The sequence below is a fragment of the Myripristis murdjan genome, chromosome 10 (assembly GCF_902150065.1).
Source record: "Myripristis murdjan chromosome 10, fMyrMur1.1, whole genome shotgun sequence".
NCBI classification, from domain to species: Eukaryota; Metazoa; Chordata; class Actinopteri; order Holocentriformes; family Holocentridae; genus Myripristis; species Myripristis murdjan.
The window spans coordinates 17,122,815-17,149,133 of NC_043989.1; the positions used below are offsets into that span (position 1 = coordinate 17,122,815).

The following is a 26,319-nucleotide window of genomic DNA, read 5'->3' on the forward strand; positions in this document are numbered from 1 at the left end:
ATGTGACTGACCTCTTGTCTCAGCACTGCTATTGCATTGTTACACCTTTATTTTATACACAGAGCCCAAATAGAGTACAAGCACTTTTCTTGATACTGACCATACTGTTATTTAAAAAAAAAAAAAAAAAACTGTAAACCAATGTGTCCAGCTTTGCAATTAAATTGAGCATCCTCCATAAAAAACATTTTACCTGACTTAGGATTGTCAGTCCAAATCAATATCAATTAAAAGTACTTCAGCACAAACACTGGCTAACAAACATAGGTATCTTATGTTTAAATATTGTCTTCCACCAGAGGGTTCAACAATGTAGCAATAACAGCCAGCGTTGGTGGTGTATGATATTCAAATATGGTTGGGCTGCAGGCTTTCTCCAGCCTGTGTACTGATGGTGGGTTATGTGGTTAAGTGTTCCTCTGATTGAGGTACTTGCCTTTGGCAACAAAAGGTCACCATAAATGATTAATGAGAGGAAAATGTCAGCTATGAGGGGGAGGGAGAGAAGAGAGTTAATGGGTGGACTTTGGTATGATTCTTATATCCTAATTGTCCTCTGCTCTCTTTTCATTTCACTTTTCACCACTCTTTTATATAAACCTTTCCACACACTGTACCTATTCAGATAAAGCCACATAATGTCTGAATTTAGTTGATATCTTTGACTGAAAATGACCAATATTAGCACAGGGCTCCAGTGTTTATCACAGCTGGGTTGCTGTTACAGCAGACAGTCAAATCGATCACCCATCAGCAATGGCATATTTTCCTCTCATCTTGTTTACACAGTGATAACTGTGAGGTTTTGACCTATGAAGTTTATTAATATCAAAAATGAGAGAATCTCCTATTAGTCTCCCAGCAGTGAGTCCCCTCAAATGATGGTCCTTTGAGTTCAGAAGAGAGCCCTTTACCTCTAATTAGAGCCCACATCAATTCTATCGTGTGCCCTTATGAAAATGTATTTAATGGCCAAGGGCCAACAGGAGTCCATCCGCTGGTGTTTGATCCATGTCATTAGGACTGTGTGTGTGTGTGTGTGTATGAGTGCGTGCGCATGCGTGTGCGTGTGTTTGTATATATGATTTGACTTAATTAATTCGTTAACTTCTCATCAATGCAATTTTGACATGAAAAAAGAGTTTTACCTCACACAAGCTCCATTGTTAGGATTGTCTTTATTGTAAACTTTGTTTCTTGAAATTACATGATGAATACCAAACAGTCATCCTCTCAGAAAGAGGAGACTGAGCAGAGCTTCTCTCACTGTCACATCAAGAACTAACGTCCACTTCCACAGCACTTCATAATTATATACAAAAGATGATTTTCTCTCTGCAGACAGGTGCACAACACTTACACATACAATATTCAAGTTTTAAATATATGGTGACATTGTCATTGCACTCTATTACTATATGAGTGCTTTAGGAAATGTTCATCCACAATATGGCATAACGAGAGCATGCTGAATTTGCATTGTTTTCACATAAACTGTCATTTAATATATACTGAATTTATGCCATCCACCTAAAAGCTTTTTATTTACAGTCACCAAAAGTCAGCTCACAGTGAATAAATTATAGCCTAGATCTTCAAACTCCTCATGAGACAATAAGACCAAGCACAGTGTTATTGCAATATATATCAAGTGCACATAACATACTGCTCTATTTGTTATCCACACACTGATATCACTTATTGCCTTCCAATAATACCATAAACACAGTTGACAGATTATCAGTAATTACGTTCTTATGTAGTGCGGCACTCAGCAGGCCAGTAAAATGAACTTGTGAGGTCAGACGATGTAGCTGCTGTTGCTGCTTGAGGATTGTACTGAGGACAGGTCGTGTTTAAGACTGAATGAACTGTGGCCCTTGTTTCTTACTTCTTCCCTTCCTTGCTCTGGTGCTCCCAAGGGATAGGATCATTCTCCTCTGTGAGCGACCCAGTCTCTCTTTCGTGCCAGAACTGCTCCACGTCAGGCAGGACTGTCCCGTCTTTGAGGCTCACCCTGTCTGCTTCTCTCCCTCCTGTTCCACTCTGCTCCGGCTGGGGCTGAGCCTCTCTGCTGGGACCCTGACTGGTGCTGGAGCGGTCAGGTCCTCCTCTCTGCTGGCCTGAGGTCTCTGGTCTGGGGCAGGGTGACTGGGGAGCAGTGGGGTTGTGGGGTCCGGGTTTCGGCTTTGGTGGTGGCTGTTTGCGCAGGGTGAGCCGCCTCCACAGCCCCCTGTAGCCCTCCCTGAACTCCTCGGAGAGGGAGAGCACGATGAGCGGGTTCACCAGGGAGAGCGAGAAGATGAGCAGCTGAGCAGATACCGACAGGAGAAGGGGGGGAGAAGAGACGAGGAGCTGAGCTTCCCCGCTCTCTTTCTCTGCCAAGTGACGCTCCCACACCCACACCACCCACTGTGGAAACCAGAGGATCGCCATGGCCACGGTCAGACTGAACAGCATCAGTGTGAGCTTCCTGGATCTTATCTGGGTGCGCAGATTCTGCGTCTTGCTGGAGCGCCGCTGGCACCGGCCGTAAGCCCTCCAGAAGTACAGCAGCGCGAAACTCAGCGGTGCACAGAAGACGCTCAGCGGGTACGCCTTGACGTACACGGACATGAAGTTTCTGGCCTCGGGAGGAACCACCAGAATGCACGCCAGCCCGCGGCTCTCCCGCTGCAGCGTGGCGAACAGCCAGTGGGGCATGGTGACGGAGCAGGCGGACAGCCAGGTGAAGAACAGCACCACCAGGATGGAGCTCAGGCGGATGCTCACCTGCTTGGTAGGGTTGGACACGTAGCGGTAGCAGGCTTTGGCCATCACTGCCACCGTGAAGCTCTTGGCCGCCATGCAGGACTGAAGGAACCAGTCGGCCGTCTTGCACACCACCCAGCCCAGAGTCCAGCTGGCCTTGGAGAAAGCGGCGGCTCGGAGCGGCACGGTGAACGCCAGCACCAGCCCGTCCGCGAACATCAGATTAAAGATGAGGGAGTTGATGAGAGACAGTTTGCCCTTATGAGCATTGGAGACCAAGATGCCCATTGTGGTGAGGTTACAAGCCAGGCCCAAGATGCAGATGACACCCAGTATGGCCGGCACCAGGAGCCTCAGCTCCCCGGGGTCGAGGTGCTGGTATGACCCGCGGTCATTGAATGGCCACCGGTCTATGGAGCTGTTCAGCGCGGTGGCATTGTTCCCACTTGACTTATCCATCTTATCCGGTAAGATGGACAACTGTTAAAAAAGACTGTCAAGTAGCCAGGAGAAGAAGAAAAATACATATAAAACGATTAAAAATATGAAGGCAGTAACAGCTCCAGGAATGTAAAAATGTACTAAAGACAGATTAACAAAATGATCCCTCTGAATAATCGGATCAGAGAGCGGATCGATTGACAATCGATGATCACAGTCGAGCTCCTGTCTGTCTCCGGTCTTATCCTGAGACACAGGGACGTGGGAGCTCGTGCGCTTGGTTATAAAGATACTGTTTGATTGACAGCTCCTGTCCCCAGCTGACATAATGTGCGTCGTCTGCAGCCTCATGGGGCCAATTAGAAAAACTCACTGTAATTATATCCACGGTACGACATTATAATGTATAGGATTTCTAATTTTAGTGAAGGGTGAATTAATTAGTAGCTATAGCAACAAGGCTCTCACATCATAATACAGTATTTACAGATGCGCAGAGAGTTGAAAATATGTTGTTGCTGAAGCGTGAATGATGTATGGTTTTAGGTTCAAAATCAGTGTCATTACAGCCATGATAATTATGAATAATTTCCCCACCAACAGAACATGAAGTGGGGAATTATAAAGCCACCAGCAATACAGGTGTCTCTTGGTTTCTTACATCAGCTGCTTGGGCAGGTAGGCAAGCTTCATTTGGAAGTTATTTTCCTGCTTTAAAACAGAAAAAAAATGCCTTCTAAAACTGTAGGAGTGGCTAGTAATCTGAAATGAACCACTTACTGCAGCCAGTGGATGAAAAATAGTTTCCTTGTTCCTAAATCAAGGCCAGGAGACTCAGTGTCGTTTTCATTTTTCATCCACATGAGGGCGCCCTTGCACCACGAACAGCACCTTTTAATGACTAGCCTGTTTTGAGATCTCTGTGCAGCGTCTGAGTTAGCAGTGTAACAGAAGGTCCAACAATGCAGGATTTGAACTTGCACATCTTTATTCTTTTTTATTCAAAGAAAGTCCAGTAAGCATAAAGACTGCATGGTAATTAATTGCATTTCAATACATTCTGAGCTATAAAAGTTTTTGTTTCAATTAGAAGTTTCACAAAGGAGGTTGTTTAGAAGACATTACTGTTTAAAGGAATCACACTTAATAATTCCCTGATTTCACAGAGTCCCTTGTCTGCTTTCCTCAGTTGTGTCTTAGCACAAATCTCTGACAAGTCTGTCCCAGCCTCAAATAAATAGAGATAATTGAGTGGAGGGCTTGAGATAAGCACTAAAATACAACTTGTTGCTGTTCCAAGTTGCCCATCTTCAGCAAGAGGAGGAACATGGACAGACACCACAACAGTCAAATATCTTGAAACAGGCTACTTCTAGCAGTGACCGGAGAGAATGATTCTTTTACTTGCATAGTGCCTTAGATGATCCATAGATGTTCAAAGAACTATACGCAGGCTGTCAGTTTCATCAGATGCAACACATGCAACACCGACTTCAAGAGCTATGCTAGCATTATGTTATGCCAACAGGTCTAAGGTTGACGTTCAGGAATACATGATATGAACACTTTATGTTTTTTTTGTTTTTTTTTTTATCATCTACAGATCATTTTCAAAGTACTATCCAAGTAAGGTTTTAAAATAAATGGAAGAATTTGTTCATCAGCTCTTTTGCAAAGTTGTTTGAATGCGGCCTTGTGGTGTTTTTCTCTCAGACTGATGACATCAGATTGACTGCCATGTGGTAAGGGCATCAGTTACTTTATACACATCACAGCGTAAAAGTAGATGGGTTCAGCCCTCTGAACTCACATGTATGCAGCCATTGCTATAACGTAATCATGACCACATGGCTTCAAGCACTTCCTCCACTTGGGACTTGAGTGGATTTTTTTTCTTTGTTTATAGAGGAAAAAAAAAAAAAAAAGCAGAAAACTCCTACATTAACATTTCATTTTAAAAACATTCACACTCCTGCCTTGTACTCAGTCCCCCCTCCCACCCCCCACCCTCCCACACCCACTACATCGAACCCCAACATACCAAAAGAAGGCACCACAGCTTCTAAACAGAATCATTGACCAAGAGAAGGACTTAATAAAACAACAGCATTAAATAAAACCATTGACACAGCCTGCAAAGGGCTTCATTCACATTACCAACTACAGCCGTCTCACCAGAGAGCCAGAAAACCGGGACTAGAAAGACTGACCTTGTTATTTCACAGGCAGAAACAACGCTCAGTTTCAGTCCTGCTGAGAAGGTCATGGGGTCAGGGTTCAGAAATTAACAGTCTCTTCTTCTCCAGTAGAGATTTTGCAGCAGGTTGCACTGTCTGTTAGCTCCCTGGCTCCACAGTTTGACACCTTGGGGGTTTATCACATGCACCGTAGCATGAGCAGGTTCAAAGACAGGGGGCACTGTTGCTACATGCCACGAGCCATCATCATGTAAGCTAGATTTTTGTCTGTGTGCTCAGTGTTCACTGTACTCACATCCACCCCTTTCTTCCAGGGTGAGGTTCCAGAGGTCTGCTACATTAAATTATTCATGCAGCAATCCTCTTGTTGCATGAATGCACAGGATTCACTTCTTCATTTGTCCGCATGGCCAAATAAATTAAATTAAAAGCCAAATTGAGGAATACAAGTGTCTTGTATGGTGGAGTCTAGTATTTTTTTTTCTTCTTCATTCTGGATTTAGAGGCAGCTTTTTCTTCCAGCTGTATCCAGGGCTGAGGAATTCCCACTTGCCAAAATTCACCCTGTCCAAGTCTTAACCATCATTCCTATTTAGTCACTGGATACTCCCCTTCCGGAAAACTCTGCACTTCCTTGGCAGAGCGGTGAAACTTGAGACCAGCAGCAGCAACTAGACTTAAGGAGAGGAGGAAGAGGATATAGATAAGGGGTCCATCTCTCTCTTTCTCAGTCTCTCTCTCTCCTCTTCCTGCAGCCCCTCCTGTGTAGGGTCAGGGCTCAGCGGGGGCAGTTTGCCCTCTAGTTGACCTTGTCTTGGAAGATGTAGAGGTTGTTGGTGGCTGCTACAGCGATGATGTTTTCGTGGGGGTGCCAGGTGGTGTGGAGGATCTTCTTGCTGAAGTCTAGGCTGTCGACACTGATCTCATCCTTTCGACGTTTCCCACCTACACACACCTGTAGGACAGCAAGAGGGACAAGGGGAAGATTAGATTCAAGAGTATGTGAGAGTAATTAAATAAACAGTATCAAGTATCAATTAAAGCTGCATTAAGCTACTTTTTTGCACTGGCCATCCCAAATGACAGCAAGAAGTGCATGAAGTATTTGAATTTTAATGACTACAGAACCATGAAATTGTGTAATTGGACCTCAGTGAACTAAACACAGCACCTTAATGTTTACATACCTTGCACAGGCAAGGTACATAATCTTTATCTACAAAACAGATATGGAAGGAACAGGAGAGGAAACCAAGTGTTGCTGTTTATAAGCAAGTTTAATATTTCATCCTTAAGTTTTGCTGTATAGTGGATTTCACCACCAATATAAATGGCTCACTTTTTATTTAGGCTGCTAAGACTAACTAATGACAGTTTTTGCATAGTGCAGCTTTTAACCCGGGTGTTTTTTTTTTTTTTTTCCTGGATCATGTCAAAATGAATTACGAGAACCTTTATGAAAATTGTTCTGTGGAGAACCGCTGTACCTTGCGAGGCTTGAGAATGGCTCTGGGCTTGCTGTTCTCCCTGGACGCTTCTAGAGTGACGTCACGCTTGGTGTTCCGGTCAAACATTCGGAAGAAATTGTTATACGAGCCGGTCATTATGACGCTGAGGAGGAGGAGAGGAAAGAGGAGGTTTGTTGAGATTCACATGAAAATGGATTAAGTCGATGGCCGGATGGCTGGATAGATAGATCTAACCATGGGGAAGAGATCTCACCTGTCTGATCCATTCCAGACACACTCAAACTTGTCAAAGATGCAGTCATTCTCATACAGAGAACAAAGTTTGCCTCGTAAATAGTCATGAACCTGGAAAAGAAACACAAAAAACATGCATTAAATAATTTGTGGATTAAAAATGAGATTATCTTTTGTCCCATCCAGTGAAGGAGTGTGTGTGTATAGCAAAAGAATAACCAGTGTTTCTCATTGTCCATTGATTCGCATTACACTTTGCTATTACAGCAGCTTGAAGTTGCTGAATGACAACATAAACATGCATCTGACTGATGATGTAGTCAAGGTGTGACGGACTGATTAACACCTTCCTGGTTCCACGGCAGCATCTAACACGTCTCCTTACTTTAGATGTGTTTGTTTTGCAGCCTTAAAAGTTCATCACCCTGCCCTTCAACGCATAGCCGTACAACCTTAAGCTCCACTCCCATATGTTCCACTTTCAGTAATCCCTTCAGACCTACTGACCTCGGCTAAGATGCTCTGTAGCAGGTGGAACTGAACAGGGAATCCCCCTGAGCCCAGCTGATGACCTTATCAATCTCCACCTGTCCTAAGATGGCTTCCTGTGATCAGAGAGTGTGGGTCTGACCCTGATGACCACACAGTGGGAGGTTTTGCCCTTCAGGCTGCACCAACCCCGACACTATCACTCTTCCCATGGAAAGTCAGCTCAATAATCCCTCCTAGGGTAATTGCTGAAGATGACAGGGTTACAGATTGGCAGGGCGACAATGGAACCGGATTATGGTGAGTGATTAGTCTGGAATCAATAATGTTTGACTTGATCTGCACATAATCTTTATTTACAAACTCAACCAACTGAGAATGGTCTGTTGCAGTTGACCACCTGTCCGACGAGCAGATGCACAGGCGCATAAAAGCCGCAAAGAAATGAACATACATGAAACGTGACGCAAAAAGCGAAGGTTCGTCATGCGTACCTGGTATGTTTCAAGTGGTTTGTTCTCCATTAGAAGATCCCACACCTTGACAGTGAGGTAGTCCCTTGTCATCAGGTACCGCCCGCTGTGGCTGAACTTTACGTCTGAGATGGATGAGATGATTTCAGAAAAGAAGGAGCGCGTGGAGGGATCCTCTGGTTCTTCAAAATCTGAGAGAGAGCGAGCGAGAAAGAGCACAGACGGAGGGTAAGCAGTTATCATCTGACAGAGAAAACAGAATCGGCACTGCAGGAGGCCGGCGCTGAAAAAAAAAGAGATGCTTTTTTTTTTAGCCGCAAATCTTTTAATCATTCACTGCAAGAAAACATGAAGCAGATTTTGTTTGAGGACGGTGGAGGGTGGGTGGTCACCATTTGCGAACAATGATGGCAAAGCAATGCCTGAGTGTACAGTTTACTACAGCAGCTGCATCTCTTCGGAGGATTATATCTGTGTGTGCTTAGGGAGACAGCCGTGGGTCAACATGCTTGGTAAATATTAGTTATGATTCATATTGATTCTGGCAGCTGCTGATCAGTGTGCAGGCCAGCACACAGGGGATAAGAGCCAGGCATTCCATCGTTAGCTGTCAGGTTATTGTGCTCCCTCTCCTCCCCTTTTCCTCCCACCCTCCTCTCCTCCTCGCTTCCCTCCCCTCCACCCAGTTTCTCCCTCGCCCCCACCCTCCATCTCCATCCTCCCCCTGTGCTGAGACCTGGAGAATAGCTCTGTGATGTGTCAACGGGGAGTCTAACAAGGGATGCAGCGTGAGAGATGAAAAAATGGGGGGATGAGGAAGGGATAAGAAAAACAAATCAATGTCAAAGTGCTGGGCCCATTTGAGCCCTGCTGGATTTGTGTGTGGATGTGTGTGTGTGTGTGTGTGTGTGTGTGTGTGTGCGCGTGTGTGTGTATGAATGGGTGTGTGCAGAAGTGGGCATGTATATATGCATGTGCACGTGTGTGTGTGTGTGTGTGTGTGTGTGTGTGTGTGTGTGCACATCAGACAGTGAGGTACGTCCCTGCCCTCCCTCTGTTCCACTCCTGGGGTGTATAATAAGGTCCCTGGGGAGTCAGCAGGGGGGCTGTTTCGTCCCTTTCTCTCTGGCCTGGGGCTTAGTGCTTTGGCAAACCGCTCCCACCCCCCCAACCCTACCCATCCCACCCCACCCCACCCGCTCCCCCAATCCCCCTACTCCCATCCATCCTCTCTTGCTAACACTGATTGATTCCAGCAGTCTCCAGGACGCCTCCCAGATTTATTGGTGTGGGAGGAGATACAGTATGATTGTATATGTGTATGTGTGTGTGCTTTGTTTGTGTTGAGGGTTCACAAGGTTGTGTGTGTGTGTGTGTGTGTGTGTGTGTATGTGTGCATGTGCATGTGAGGGGGAGGAGGAGCTCTGTGTGCGTGGGAGGGAGAGTATTAGACATTGCTCTGAGCCATATGAGCTCATGCAGTGAGAGAGTAGGTCTGTATTAACAGACCTGTCCTGAGGCTAACGAGTGCACCTGCCTGCTGTGTATATGTGTGTGTGTGTGTGTGCAGCCTAGCACTGCATGTCTGGACAAGCACCTGTCAAGGAATGGCAAATGCCTGCCAATATCAAATAATCAGAACACAACACAGCGGTTGTGGCTACCATGACTCTGAATTTTGTTTCTTCACGCAGCTCGTTGCAAATCCTCCAATGCCAAATGTGCTTTTAATCAAACCCTCAAAATGCACATGTGAGTTTCAACAGGAGGCACGAACGCACGGTCCAGTGAACGCATCCACAATGGCTGAGAAAATATCTGACATTATTGAACAACAAGGTGTGTCCATCATGGACTAATGCAATTGCTCTTAAGCCATTGATTTCCCAGCTAAAATGTCAGTGTATCCATTATTCATGCCATCCAAGTGCATGCATGTGATGTTAAGCCTAAGAGAAGGTCATTCAGTCAGATTCATTGTTTGAATCTGAAAGATTTATTGATGAGCGAGTAGTTATCAATCCTCGCATATTGAGGCGGGAGGGGGCTGTGCATCAGGAACACACAAAGCTGCAACTGAGGCAGACATATTGAATGTGATCAGCCGCCATAAACAAGCAACTATCATCTCTTTGTGACTGTGTTATCATGTGTTTGCATACACCGGCCTACAACACTTCCAGATGCCCTTTCACCCTTATTTCCCTCTTTAAATATAATAATACTACTACAAAGAACAATAATAATAAAAAAAAAAAAACCTGAAACACTGAAAACTCAAAAAAATGAAAACAAGACATAATGTGTAATGTGCAAGCCTATAAAAGAAGTGTTTTACAAGACAGTACATTATACTGATTGTGCCAGCTTGGGCTCATCCTGCAGGCTTAACCAACCAAGCCGTCTCTTTTTTCGCTCCTCCCTTTGTCTCTTCCATCTCTCACACTGATGATACTTACATTTGCAGTGTTTGTCGCAGAGTGCGGCCTGTCTCATGTCACAGAGGCGTATGGAGCCCTTGCTGCTGCTGTAGGCGAAGGTGTGACACTGCTGGGGATGAAACTCTGCCGAGGTGATCACCTCCGTCAGCTCCTCCATGTTGGACGGCTTTATGTCCACAATGTCTGAGAGACATCCGCTAAGGAACGACCACGACTTCTGTATGGTGGCTACTTATTATTATATTGATTACTGTGATATGACTCTAGATGTTATCTGGGATTTTGGATGTCATCATATCATGATGTCGTAAAGGGCTGTCTGTGTTTAAAGGCTGTCTTACAGTAAAAGTATGCAGATTGTTGTAGCTTTTCTGGTATTTGCCTCCATCTGCTTGGTTAACATATGCACATTACTGATGATTGTTTATTGAAAATCTCTTTGTGTAAAATTGTTTGTGAAAGCACCAGTAGTCATCCTTACAATATCATCACAGTATCTATACTGAGGAATTCAGTCAAAAATATTGTGATATGTGATTTTGTCCCACGGCTCATTTTGCAAATAGTGTAGCAGCTGGAAACTGAACACTAGAAATACTGAGTCTGCTGTCAATTCATTTCTGCTTTTTTTTTTCTAATTTTGGCACGGAAATATCATCGCCAATTAGCTTTAAAAATGACCCATTTTATTTAGTATACAAATCATTTTTGGTAGTTTTTCAAAGGAAGGACAAGCTATTAATTATTAAGTTGATGCCTTTTATTTGACTGCTTGTTGGCCCTCTGTTACAACGCTTAAATCCACTGACCTCTGCAATGCACTGTTACACAACAAATACGATACATATGCATGTGTGTGTGTGCGCTCCTTCACAGCTGTTGTGCAAGTGTGTATGAGTGCTTGTATGTGTCACTGTTGTATGGGATGTATACGAGGTCGTAAACATAGAAATGACCCAAATTAAAAGACATAATTATTAATGTTTGTCAAGTGTTTTCCATGTGTTTATGTTTAGTGTGTGTGTGTGCATTAGGCAGCAGAGGATACTGAAGCTGCGGTCGGTGATCTCAAGGTTCCACAGGTTCACCCTGAGGTCGTCTGTGGAGATGAAGGTCTGAAGGTCGGAGTTGACAGAGATGGAGTTGATGTGGTAGGTGTGAGCGTTGCTGAACACGCGCCGGGCTGTGGCCTCCACCATCAAGTCCATCGGCTGCAGCACAGGCACCTAGAGGTGAAGATGATGAAGGAGGAGAGAAACGAGGAGACAGGGAGAACAATTAGAAGGACTGGGCTTAATGGCTTTGATAGGAGTTTGATAACAAGGAGATGCTGTTTTATGCACTTTGAAGCCGTTTTCCTGCTGGGCTTCTGAGATCTTTTGCTGTGTGAGTGTGTATATAGAGTGTGTGTTCGTTTTTGTGCATGTGTGACGCAAAAACCGAATGACTGCAAGGATGCGTATGACATTTGCCACACAAATCCTAATGAAGCAGAGACTGCATTCAGATAGTGTCTGTGACTGAAGGGCTGCAGGGCTGTTTGATGAGCCAGTTTAATCACACTGCTGGTACATGGCTTCTGAATGTTGTGGTCACGCCTCTCTCTCTCGTACACACACACACACACACACACACACACACACACACACACAACACACACAGCTGCAGAAGAATTCACTCCTGTTTGTGTGAGAGAAGAGAGAAAAAGCAAGGGAGGAAGAGAGAGACACAGAGAGAGAGAGATGGCCCGAGGGCATCGCTAGGCCCTGCTGAGGAATGATAACTGAACTCCGCCGAATTGAGATGAGGCTCACACACAAACACACACACACACACACACACACACACACACACACAAACACACACACTGCACATTGCTGCTCGGCTTCAAAGACGCCCAGCACCAGTCTGCATGCAGCCCCCCGTTGGCCAGATAAAACCCAGACAAAGAGAGAAGGGAGGGGAGGGAAAGAGGAGAACAAATCGACTGCTTCTTCCCTTTTTCTCTCCTCCATTGCTGGCACTGAGAGAGAGACATGGCAGCCCAGCAGGCTGCTGTATCTCCATGGGTGTCACTTCATTTCCATGTCTTTCACTGGCTGTCCACAGAGACATGGACCGTATTAACCCATAACCCCAATTCTGACAGTTACACTGTTCAACCTGCCCTTTCTTCCTTCTCCTTCTTCTCAGGGACGATTCGCGTCTTCAAATTATTCACAATTGAATATTTTACATTTGCACTGACATAGTTGTAATTTGTGATACATACTCTACACACACTATCTTTTGGGAGCACAAAATTAAAAAAAACTTCTTGAAGGGCAGACCTGTAGTGACAAAACAACTTTTTTTTTTTTTTTTTTTTTTTAATTTCCTCCCAAATTTTGGAATAACACTTTACAGCTCTTCCCTTCAGTTATTCCTGTCGCTCCTCCTCTGGTTTCTCAGCCTGCACTGATTTCACGGCCCCTAAACAGGATTGCCACAGTCCCGGCCTGTCCTCCAGGTTGCTATGATCCCCTGGCCAGCCAGACAAAGAGGGACAGACACGCTGAACACAGCACTAATCTATTATGGCAGGGACGGAGAGGGGAGAGCACCGCACACACACACACACACACACACACACACACACACATTGCCCTGTCTGCCTGGCCTCTTTGTGTGAAAATTAAAGACCAGGAGGTAGTGGAGTGATAAGGATGAGAGAGAGAGAGATAGAGAGACAGAGATGGTGGGGAGGGGGGGACAACTGAGAGAGAGAAGACAGAGGATGATTCCCTTCATGGTATTCATCTCAGTGCACATATCGATCACTCATCCTCACTTTCGTCTGTCGCTCTGAGTCCTGAGACAGTGACTGTGTGTTTGCTGGTGACAGGGAGCCATTCATCAGCACCGGCGCAGAGCGTATGATGCATTTAAGTGGAATAACTAAATCAACTGTGAGACATACTGCTGTATATGTGTGGCTGGAATTACAGGGATATCTGCACGTGGTTATGATTTAAGGCCATTACGGGCATCACTGTGTTAACATTAAAACCAGACAAACTGCAAAGTGTTTACACAGTTTGCCGTGTGTTGGATCCAGTTTAGAGGCTTTTGTGGCTGCACAGGTTAATTCAAAACCTTGACGTGGTAGAAAATCAAACCACAAACTTCTTTCTTTTTCTTCTTCTCAGACATTAAATCCCCTTTAATTAGGTTTTGGTTAGGATGATGGTACACCAAGATTGAACTGGCACCATACCCTTAAAAACATTAAAGGTGCACTATGCAAAATTGCAGAAGGTCTATTGAAAGATTGAAAAACTGATAGATTAACATGCTTATTTGATGGTTTTGTCAGCTGAGTCTAAACAGTCCTTACTTCAATTGCATAGTGCACTTTTAACCAGATAAAAATCTGAAAAATAATAATAATAATAATAATCTAAAACAATTTAGGCTACTCTGTTTTTTGCCTTTAAGAAATAACTGGAAGATTTTTTTTTCTGTGTCACAGATAACATTTATGTTACATAATGACCTAAAACTATGTGGCACTTGAGTCAAATGGGCTTACAGTATTAAGTGTAGTGCATTTTGATGATTCAAAATGATCTACTCTCATTTAATATTTATAGGAATAGTAAAAACTACAGCGCCCGCACCCTCGTGAAATACTAGCACATCACACAAACAGCTTTGTGAGCATCAGCTTCCTAAATGGCAGAAAACCAGTTTACTATTAAGATTTTTAAAAGCAAGAGTGATGGAGGGGCACTAATATTGACGTAACCGATCGAAATTGTTTGATTTGTTTTCTTTCATCGGGAATTTTTGATCAGGAGCTGCCATTTGCCCCTTTCCCCCAACAAACAGGGAAAGACATAGATGGGAATATTTTGCGTCCATAATATCAATTTCCCATGAGCCATTTTGAGGCGTGTTACACAGTTTTTTGTGACCTCCTACCCGTAGTGAGGTGATGGTCGACGGATCTCGGATTCGTCCGTCCTCATCTTTCAGGTTGTAGCCCTCTGGACGCTTGTCTCTCTCACTGATCTTCCACAGCTTCACCGTCTTGTCTGGGATAGATAAATTAAGCACACACAAACAGAAAACACACTCAGAACATGGCTCGCTACAGCGAATGTGAAATGAAAGAAGGATGCGGGGGGTTGGGTGGCCAATCTGGCATGTGGCTGGGCAAGAGCCAGCTCGGATGATGAATGGTGGCTGCTGTGTAGATTTTGATGTCACTGATATCAATCTACAAGTTGACTACATTTCCCTGCTGTACGTTTCCCTGAAATAAACATCAAATCAGGGGTCTTTTCAATTCTGTGTGGCATAAACACTTACATCCCATTTTCTTGGTCTAGTGAATAGGATGGTGGCAGCAGTCAGGTTGGTGTGGGTTTTTTTTTTTTTCTTTTTCTTTTTTATATCTCTGCAGTGAATGTCGGTGTCAGAGCAGTGAGGCCATCGCCACAGGACCCTCCACCATCTGCTCCAGCCACCACTAGCACTTCTGTGGCAGCCATGCATGAAGCTCACAATCTGCAAGACGTCTCTCTGTTGATGTGTGTGTGCGTGTGTGTGTGTGTGTGTGTGTGTGTCCCTGCTGTGGCAGCCATGCATGAGGTTTTCAATCTGAAACGCGTCTGCTGGTGGCACTAGCTCAGTCAAGTGGAACACATGTAGATAAAATAGTCTGAAAGACATTTTGTGCGATATTAATAACAGCTATTTCTGGTATATGTATACACACACACACACTTTTACACTTTTAAGAGGTATCGTCTTTGCATCTGTCCATTCTATAAAGTGGGGATTGAACCCTGCTCTGGTCTGACGTCATTACTGACGCGGCACAGTATTAATCCAATCCTTAGATCTTAGATTTGCTTTCCATCTTGGCACAGGATATTGCCACTTGTGTCTTCCTCACAGAGTCACTAAGTGCCTACCGTTGGTGGAGAGCAGGAAGTAAGCGGCGTTCTGCTGTGGAAGCCATCTGATCTTGTTGATCTTCTCCTCGATCTCCAAACTCTTCAGGTAGTCGAACTCCGGCTCGTGGCTCTGGAAGGTGCTGTAAACATTGTACTCCCCTCGACGCTGCGGTTGGCTCTTACTCTGCGAGGTGGGACAGAAGGAGATGATCTTGAGATGATCTTGAAATCCAAAAAAGTTTTGAGCTGCTTGCTGTGCATCTCTCAAAGCAAGAAAACCAACATGAAGCCAGCTCTCACAAATTCATTGCTGGCATGAATGAAAAACTAATACTTTTTCTTGCAGAGTTACACTTTTTTGAAGATTAGTTTTTTGGCATTTCTGCTTTATTTGAAAGTCACAGTAGAGAGAGAGAGAGAGAGAGAGAGAGAGAGAGAGAGGAGAGAGAGAGGAAAGGCAGGGGAGACAGAGTGGGGATGACATGCAGCAAACCTATGGTTGGATTTGAACCCAGGATGCTGTGATCAGGAGTCAGCCTTAACAAGTGGTATGCAATCTCACACTGTGAGCTACTGGGGTGCCCCAAGAGTTACATTTAAAAAAAAAAAAAAAAAAAAAAGTTATCTACAGTTATCTACAGTTTTGAAATGTTAGCTGATGAATTTGAGGTAAGTGACATTTTCCCAAAACAGATATACACACATCATTTTGAAATGAAACTCTTAAGTTTTAAGGATGGCCCTTTGGTATCAGCTGATATTGGCTTTAAAAAGCAGGATCCATATCAGTCCAAAAAAAAGATTTTTCTCTGCCAATAATAGTCTGACTGTGAAGTTTGGCTATTTTGTGACCATATTTATCTAGAAACGTGTAAAAATGAGAAAGAAAACAAAACTAAAAGTGTCTTCTGTTACCATAATTATCTTAAGATACGCCTGTCTGAAAACCACAACCTGCTTCGCACCAGCATTTCTATTCCACTACTTATAAAAATAAGATTCACATTTTTTCCTATTTTCCTGTTTTTTATTTTTTTATTTTTTTATTTTTTTTAAGAGATGGGTTGTTCCTTATCTGATGTGAGGAAATAAGGACAGAAAATGTTGAGGATGCTGTAAGGCCCACTGAGGCAAAATTGACTTGATATGACTTGATATGACTTGAATGCCAGCTGTTAAGATACTGGATATCAGTATTGGCCTTAAATAAACATATCGCTCTATCCCTACTGTATTTGCCAGTTGTTAGCCGTTTATCGTTACTCCAAGTTTAATGTTTCAAGTCTCTGCCAATTCCTCAAGGCAGTGGGGCAGTGAGATTAGTGCTGCATTGTGGGCATTGCTTTACCTCCTGCTCCCTCTGGAAGACAACCACTCTGCCTCCTTTATCCCCGGTGGCCAACAGCTCCCCCGATGAGTTAAACTCCACCGTCGAGATAATGTCAGCTGCAACACAGGAAGCAAAGGAAATGGAAAATGTCAGTGTTGGGAGGTGCACAAAGCTATCAAGATATCATTCGGACACAAAAGAAAAAAGACCTTTTAGCAAGATCCAGTACAAAGACTTCAGCAACATACGTCAGGCGGAGGGGGAATCTTAGAAATGCTGTGACAAACCCACAGAGAACTCTCTAGCACAGATAACCTAGTTTGGCAGAATATGGGTTAGGAGAAACCGCTGGGTGAGTCACTGTATGATATCAACTAATTCACCCCCGCGCCTGATTGAAGCGAGCCAGTCTGTGTCATTTAATTACACTGCTACTATTAAAACACACTGCCGCCGCCGCCACCACTAACAACGCCATTCATCTCTCCTCTCCTGGCTGCAAGAGCCTACTGCCAAGTGACTCTGCTGCTTCATTAGAGCAGGAATCCCCACATTTGAAATATGCAGCTGTGAACCTTTAAATCATACTCTTTATTGACACAGAGTAACGTCTCGTCGTGGCAAAACACACTTTAACACTTTCATGACAATGCTGCACAGTGGCGTCAACAAAATGCGACGTGATTTCTTCACTCACCATCTGTCACCACCCTTTCTCGGTGTCTCTGCATAGCTACAGTTTGACTAAAAGGTAAATAACAGACACCTACCCTTAAGGTAGCTTTTCCTCTCCTCCTCAAAGACATACATCTGCCTGGATTTAGGAGAGGCTAATGGTGACTGTAATTATTATGTAGCCCCAGGCTGAAAACGCATAGCATGTCTGTCACACACCACAGCAGAAGCTAGCCCTCTGTTTAACTATGACAATAATATGAGACATATGAGAGAGAGAGAGAGAGAGAGAGAGAGAGAGGGAGAGAGAGAGAGAAAGTGAGAGAGAGCTTGTTGTTTTGTACCCCCCACGCCCTCTGTGGACCTGCTACTGGCGGAGCGCTGAACAGGAGAGGGGAATGTTGCTATGGAGACCGTTTCCGTCTCTAGCGGCAGTCAGAGGGGTGTGTGTCCGTGTGTGTGTGTGTGTGTGTGTGTGTGTGTGTGTGTGTGCCAATAGCTCTCAGACTTAGTTGCTGATGCTAGCTGTAATTCAGCAGACAGAGTGAGAGAGAGAGAAAGAGAGGGAGAAAGAGAGAAAGAGAGAGCACTGCAATGGAGTGAAAACCTACTGCTGCATCTGGGGGAGTGCAAGTGCAGCTCAATGCAGCACCATGCCTTAAGACAATAGAGTCCCTGTAGAGACGCTCATCTCTCCAGATAAAGCTGCTTCACATGGTGGAAATGCTAGGAGAGAGTGAGTGAGTGAGTGTCACGTCTCTCCAAGTGTGCATGTGTGTTCCCCCCCTGGTTTTAATTTACAGCTAAGAGGCAGAGCCGTATTGCTCTCTGCGCTCAGCGATGAGGCTTCAAGCTGAGCAGCGGGATTCTCATGACCATGTGTGGATAATGACGTGCAGAGGGGGGGCGATCCTAATCATATTTGAATCTAGAAACTAATAACACTTCCTAGACGCGGCACACTCTGACCTAATTACAGCCTGCGAGTACCCCACTGACACACCATATTGGTACTGTGCACGCCACACACAAACTCATCCAATAGTTATCTCTCTCTCTTTCTCTCTCTATCTGCACCTACAGTTATCATGCGTGCACATGCACAACACATGCACACACCCAACGATATCTTTCTCAACACTATCAGTCCACAGCTGCCAGTGTGAAGTCAAGGGAAACGGCTTAGCAGTCGCTATTCTTGAATCCAACTCTCTCTGTCTTTCCATCCCTCATATTCCTGTCTTTTCTTCTTCTTCCTCTTCTTCCAACATCCTTTTTCCTCTCTCCCCGACTCCCTTCCCCTGTCTTCCCTTCCGTCATCATCAGCACATTAAGCCGCTGAGGAGAAACAGTAATTGATGGAGGCCGTTTAACGCGTTTACACACGAATACATCCTTCAATCATCTCACTGAATGAACAGCCAGGGAGAGCCAGCGAAGCTGAAACTAAGAATAACGTTACGGAACGCCTCCCTAAATGAGTTTTCCTCATGCAAATGTATTCAAAGATAGACAGGCAATCTATTCAGCCACTGATGGAATTGTGTTTGAGCGGTAACATGCAGTTTTTTGAGTGAAAATTCATTATAAAGAATAAATGAATTATCAGCAGTGTCACAGGTGGGCGGGGCCTAGCGGATGATTTGTGTTTTGTATCGGCTCAGATTTGGTTGGCTGGCTTCGCATCTGAGGGTTGAAGTGGTTCGAAATTAGAAGCAGGCCGGTGACTTGGCTGATCACATTTGTACTTACAGACTCTCTCAGGCACACACACACACACACATACATACACACACATACACACACAGACCTTCATCAGCGGACCATAAGTGGATGAAGGCCATAAATCCTGTGGGCAGCCAGGTCTGACACAGGCAGGTCAGGGCTTCTGGATGCATCAGAGAGACGCGGCAGATAACACACATCCATCACCAGTAATAACACAGACAAGCCTGTTGGCCTGCTGCTGTGCTGTGTGTGTGTGTCTATGTGTATGTGTGTGTGTGTTAAACTGTCTGCATACATGCATGTGTGTGCAAATTGAAAGAAAACAGGCTGTTATCTGTTTCTGTGCACCCATCTGAACCTCAATAGCCCCTTTAGCATGCAATACAGAATTGGGAGTCAAACCAATGGGATGGAAACTTAGATATGCATTGATTCTGGAAATGAAAACCCTTGTATGAGAAGCCAGAAATGCAGAGAGGTGAGCAAGGATATTGACACTCGAGCGTGCAACGTCTATCATGCATAACAGAGAGCGCCACTATTGTGAGGCGAAAATAAATCATTTGAGAGAGAAAAGGGGGAGTCTAGCCCAATCTGAGAGAGGTGCAGAGGGGGAGGGAGGGAGGTGTGTTGCTCTAACTAGGTCAATAAAAGATTGTACAGCGTGTCTCATTGATACAGACACAAACAAAGACTAAAATAGGCGCACCCCGGCTAACATCTACACAACATATAATCCTGGCAGGGGTGAACACAAACAGGATAAAATCAGGCTTGATCCAGTGGCACCAAGACGGTTGTGTAAGGCCCACAGATCCAAAATGGTGTGACTGCATGGAAAGCTAGTTGCATAAGTGTGCAGTAATTCCAGGTAGAGGGAGGGAAACTGGCAACATGGTGTCGTGTAAATGCTTTGTTAGCATCAGACATGGAGGGAGAGGATTATGGCACTTGTACTGAGCTGCCTGCGTCAAAGGATCAGGCTGGGGGATAATTCAGGTCCGGTCTCTCTCTCTCTCTCTCGGCCTCTCACTCAAGTTTCCATCTGTGTTAACAGTATGCATCAATCTACACTATTTCTGTGCTTCATACAGGCAGTAAACACACGTTCTATCATTTAAATGTATCGTCATTTGAGTATCACATTTTCTGTGTGTTGCAGTTGTAAGCTCTTCAGATCAGCATATTCAGCACTGAATACAACAATGGAGATCAATGGGAATTTTAAATATGCCCTACCACGAACTGGTGTGGTATCCAGTCATATGATGAAGTCTCTATTAGACTTTATTAGCGCCACACAATGCAACACAGCACAATGCAGCTCTCTTCATCTCAAGAGCATGACTCTTTGTAAGATCTAGAGTGAACAAGCTAATTAACCTGGTTTCTCCAGGATCAGTCCCTTGAGATTGAGACAGGATGTGTGTGTGTGTGTGTGTGTGTGTGTGTGTGTGTGTGTGTGTGTGTGTGTGTGTGTGTTCTATGCGTGCATTTGTGCCAGTGTGTAGCCTATGTGTTCGTGCTTTTGTGTATCCACACACTCCGGGGAGTTGAGGGTGAAATGGGCGAGACGTGTTACTGCTTCACTTCTCACACTTCATTAACACATCGCTATGGCTTACATCTGACTACAGACACAACACAGGATCGAATGAGACAGAAAGAGAGGTGGAGGCAGAGAAAGAAAGTGGGCTTGAAATCAGTGATCGATTTGTGCACTGAGATGAACACCATGAAAGGGATCATCTTCTGCCCTTGTTATTTGCTATTCTGTTAGAAATTGAAGAAAGAGATGAGGGGGGGTGCATATTATTCAGTACCAGAAAAAAAAAAAGCTGTCTCCTCCCTCTGTTGCTTTTGCACAAACACTTTGATCTCCTCACACCATCTTTTTAAAGCTGAGCTGAATCAAAGTTGAGGTGGTAGCTGTCTGGAATGAGGTCCTCTGTCTGTGTCTGTGTGCACAATAACCTTATCATCAAAACATGAAACACCCTGTCCAACACCGCTTCCTCGACAGGCCACAGGAATTAGCTATCAGAACTTACAAATGTATCCCATTACAAAGTCCAGAAAGGTCAAACACTGCTTAGCCTTCAGGCTAGTGGCACACCGCATGACTCACACACAGCGGGCCACATCTATCACAGCAACACCGCAAATCCACTGACCAGGGAGTCTCGGCCATATAACAGTTGAGAAATACGATATTTTTGTCATCTTCCTACTGTAGAAATACCAAGGGTATTCTTTAATAAATTCTCATTAAATTTTCATGGTGCTGCAGACTTAATAAGAAGCTAATCAGGGGATGAAAGCAGCTGCTGAATAAGTGTGACTCGCCCCAACTTCACAGCTTGCCATTAACCAACCCCCACCCCACACATACACATTATCTTTCTTCTGCTACGTGCCAAAGGCGGGGCCCAGCATTTTGAGTGTTTCCTAGTGAATAATGGATGGGACCTGGGGGTATGGTGGGCTAAGTCTTTTTATGCTGGGGTCCTAAAGTGTGGCCCCAGGCCGTTTGCCTTGGCACCGGCAACCAGGCACTGCTCTGCTCTCATCAGCAGCAGCAATAAAGGCTGTGAGCTCTCTGTTATGAGGCTGCATCAGTATTCAGCGGGGCTGGAGGGGTCACATCACACACAAGCTTGTAGCAGTATCAGACAGACGTAGGCAGTGCAGAATGGACCGAAAACCAGAGAAAGAGGGGGCAGGGAGGAGAAGGAGGAAGGGATTACATGTCCCACCAATAGATCTTTAGGGTCATTGTTCCGGTGGCTAAATTGTAAAGGACCAGAAATCAATACCAAAGCCGACATTAGGTTAGGTCCTGCCTCACAGCAAGGAAGCTATTTTCATTTTACATCCAAGCACTCTGCTATTTGACAATTTCATCCATTATCAAAACAGCCACGGTGGGGATTATGAAAATTAAGTGATACCCATGTTGTAGGAGTGTAACAGTCCATTGACTCTACATTGCATTAGTCTCTAGCCACGTATATTGATATAACTGCAGCCACAGACACAGAGTCATGAAGCCCAAAGCCATCCATCCTATCACCATTAGCAGTGTGTCATCTGCAGGCAGTTGGTGTATGCAAATCAGATAGGAATGTAATTTTCCCCTCTCTCCAGATAGCGACGTCTCTGGGAACTTTGCTTTTAGATGGAACTGTCTATGGTGCTGAAAGAGAGATTGAAATTTTGACAGCATGTACAAGAAAAGTGCTCACGCCAGAGCGTGACTCGCGCACACACACGCACACACACGCACACACACAGAGTCAATGTAATGCCCACGGACCCACTGAGGCGTGGGATTGGTGTGAGGCAAAGGTCAACGTGAGTGACATCATTAAAATGTGACATCATTAAAATGGCCTGCTGCTCTGGGCAACTGCGGCCTGAGGGAATCCCTACCACCTCTCTGCTATGATCAGGGACCTGTGTACGTGCATGTGTGTGTGTTTGTGCATGTGTCAGCATGTGTGGTCTGAGTGCACTGGAATCAGGCCTGTCGGATGATGTGTACTGGTGAATTTATGAGGACAGGCTGCAGACCCAGATGCTGGCTGCATACTCTTTGGCTGCAGACTTCAGACCACTTAAGAGGCGAGGATCAGGAGAGTGAAGGGACACAGTTACTCACACTCTCACACACACAGTCATTCATGATATACGAGGTTTGACAATTGGTCATAAATTAAAGTAATAAAAAAAATACAAAGACAGAGGCTCTGTGTTTGAAAAGCACAGATGGGCTGCAGACCAGACAGTCCTTGTCTTAAAACAGACACAGTTTACAACCTGTATAACTCTCATCCACGCTCTCCTGAAAATCTACATTTGGGCTGGGCGAGCGAGAGAGAGAGAGAGAGAGAGAGCTGGAACACACTCTCTCTTGCACACACACAATATGGGTGATATTTGGAAATGTAATGGGGGGTCGGTTTTGTGCCAAGAAAAGGCTGTAACGTAGCCCTTCATCCTCCCCTAAACATCAGCCCTTCATCAGCACACACACACACACACACACACACACACACACACACACACACACACACAAGATACATATACACATACATTTAGACAGTTTTTGCTGCTACTACATTTTAGATAATGCTGATTAATGTTGAGGCATTGCTAGACTTAGTGTTTTTGTGTATTGTCCAAATATTTCATGTCAATAAAACCATTAAATTGAAAAAAAAAATTGAAAATGAGAGAGAGAGAGAGAGAGAAAGAGAGGGGGGAGGGAGAGAGAGATGCAAGATGAAAAAAGATCCCCTCATGTTTTTTCATTTCAACCAACATATCAAACAACCTCCCCCACTCCCCTCTGCTCGCTCTGAATCAGTGACTGTTCGTGTGTTTAGCAGTGATAGTAAATCGTCATCATGACCATCATCATCATCACCATAAGGAGTCATCCATAGCTGCTGGAGCTGTGCAAGTGATCAATGTCTCTCATATTTAAATGAGCAAAAAAAAAAAAGAGAGAGAGAGGGAGAGTGAGAGAGAGGAAAAGCAGCTTGTTGGAGTGCATGAGGGCAAGTCTCTGCCTCCCCAGTCCTTGACTTTGCCTCTCCTCCAGCCTGCAGTGGCATCAGAAACCTGAGCTGCTCCCTCTTGAGCAAACGGTGGCACTGACCCACCTTGCAGCCGAGTGCCCTCCATGTATCCTTCAACTATTTATTCCATTCTATTCTATTCTAATCAAACAATCAATGATCGAACAGCATTGCAATCCATTAGAAGAATGCAGAGATGCTCACTACAGAGATACTAATCGGTTCCACTTACTGCCAGGATAAAAAATTCATACTCCAAATGGTTTTATTATCTTTCCTGCTGATATGCATATAGCAGTTCATCTCCATAGTCAATGTGTGTGATCAGTGAGGTGAGGCATGAGGCTGTTAATGAGATTACAATGGCCTTAATTGTTTCTGTAAATCACTTTTTTTAAATGCTGATCGGGGAGGGGGAGGGACAGGTGGAGCAGGTTGGGTGAACATGAGGGAGCCATTAGCCATCAAACAGTTAACAGAATGATAATCAGGAGCTGATGTCTGGTCATTGAGGAGGAAACACACATGTGCAGTAGCAGCATTCGCTTTGGAGTTGGACAAAACGGCTTCGTCCCGGGTCCAATTATGTACAATTTAATTAAAAAAGGCACTCTGTGTGTGTGTGTGTGTGTGTGTGTGTGTGTGTGTGTGTGTGTGTGTGTGTGTGTGTGTGTGTGTGTGTGTGTGTGTGTGAGGCTACTCTGGGCTTGGCGCTGAGTGTAACACACAGCTCTTTCTCATATTTCAGTGCACCGTCTATAAATGAGGCGGCCCGCCACCTTTACTGTCCTTGCCCACTGATTCCAGCGCTGAAAACACACGACGTGGCATCATTTATTCATCAGCTGTTAATTTCATCTATAGCTGCATTACATGTTCATTTGGCTCCGCATCTTGAAGCAGCTGCACCTAGCGGCTTATTCCCTCGCCGGCCATGAAGCCTGCACAGATTAAAGCCCTGATTTCCCCCGGTCAGTGTGGTCATCCTAAAATAACCAGGTATGACGAGAGGCCACCTCATCATCCCTTGTAATCAATAGGCCACCACACGCTACTCTTTGAGATGCATCCACAACACTAACGTGTTCCTATAATATTCCTATAACATCCCTATAGGAATTTACAGCGTGTCTTCAATAGTGAGTTTACAGACACCGTATCGCACTTTATAATATATTAAATCTTTTATGCTGCCAGTATAAGATGCCTGCACGGACGTATAATGCTGGGATATATTTATATTATTATTATCACTATTGCTTTTTATCTCCCTTAATATTCTTGTCACATTTATATGGTGATTTGTGGATTTGAAGTGATATTTATAGCCTTCCACCTAAAGGCCAAAATCATACGCGTAAAACTGGCCTTATCGGCTGCTCCATGATATGACAACTTTGAGATGTAAAAAAGACTTAAAAAAAAAAAAAATCAAATCAAATCAAATCAAATACCTTCGGTTGCATAGTTGTGATCGCGAAGGAAGCTGTTGTTGATTTTCCGGGTGTCACTCTCCTCCTCCATTGATAAATCGGCTGGTTCGGGATCCTGAAACCGGCAGACCTGCTCCCATCCTGCCCGGTACCGTCAGCAGGCGGGCTGTGAGACCAGCGGGGGGCCTGTCATGGCTCCAAATCTCCGGTACAATCAACAGAATGATCAAATACCTGTTTTGTATTGGCAGGTCCTGTCCGCACCTCAGGACGCATCAAACAGCCCACCGCAACGCAATGACAGTGCTGATTCCAACAGTGCCGTCTACTCCCAATTATTTTAGTAGGCTAATATCCTAATTACAGCGCACCAGGCTACGTCCTCTGATTCGGATAACTCACCGGAACATGCTGTCTGTCAAACAAAAATTAAAACGTGCTAAATATCGCCTAACATAACGCCTAGGCAACCGGTTGACAAGCAGAGCAGATATTTCGCCTCTGTGCCTTCTTGAAGGGAGCTGAACCCGCAGCGGCAGTCGGTAAATCTCTTTTGGAGGATTTGAGTTCAGGCAGGCTAGATTTGCCCCCCTCCCAGTGCCAGCGGGGCGGGCGGGATTATGCGTCAACAAGCTTGCTCCGTTCACTTCAGTATTTCCATGTCAGACTCGCAGCTCCGCGCATCTCCTGAATGCCACTTTGCGTGTCCGTCTCCGGATCCAGCAGAGCTCCCCCCGCCTCATTCACTAGAGCGGACCGGCGCCTCTGATCCCAGTGGCTCAGCTGACTCACTGTACTGGATAGCGCAGAGCTGTGCCCGCTCCTCTCTTACCGACGCGTTTCAGCAAAGGGCCCCTCCCATGCTGCCTTGCGGCTGGCTCTTTAAAAATGACACGCAGCGATTGTGACGCTCCCTCGAACCACCAGGACAGTCCTCTGAGAAACAGCTCAACCCAAAATCTGTTCATCTGCAGGCCCGCAGACCTCGAGCCAGGCTCATGCTTATAAATCTGATGCCCGCCTTATGGCCAAGTAGCAGGTTGCTCCCTAAGACTGATGCACCAAACATCTGCATCCCTCCACGCTGCTGCAGAGGCATCCACACTGAGCCTACTTTCTGCTCTCTCCCCT

General features: G+C 44.9%; 2 protein-coding genes across 2 annotated transcripts; both read right to left on the reverse strand.

Moving 5' to 3' along the window:
- Positions 1-1,182: 1,182 nt before the first annotated feature.
- On the reverse strand, positions 1,183-3,656 carry gpr151 (G protein-coupled receptor 151). The gene has a single exon (XM_030062118.1). It carries the CDS (start codon positions 3,208-3,210, stop codon positions 1,888-1,890), a length of 1,323 nt encoding a protein of 440 aa, XP_029917978.1. The 5' UTR covers positions 3,211-3,656; the 3' UTR covers positions 1,183-1,887.
- Positions 3,657-4,162: 506 nt separating this feature from the next.
- On the reverse strand, positions 4,163-26,013 carry ppp2r2ba (protein phosphatase 2, regulatory subunit B, beta a). The gene is made up of 10 exons (XM_030061530.1): positions 25,210-26,013; positions 16,788-16,885; positions 15,458-15,623; positions 14,460-14,572; positions 11,545-11,722; positions 10,515-10,679; positions 8,077-8,246; positions 7,113-7,204; positions 6,878-7,001; positions 4,163-6,345 (listed from the first exon to the last, which is right to left on the reverse strand). Exons 1-10 carry the CDS (start codon positions 25,277-25,279, stop codon positions 6,190-6,192), a joined length of 1,332 nt encoding a protein of 443 aa, XP_029917390.1. The 5' UTR covers positions 25,280-26,013; the 3' UTR covers positions 4,163-6,189.
- Between the last annotated feature and the right edge of the window lie 306 nt (positions 26,014-26,319).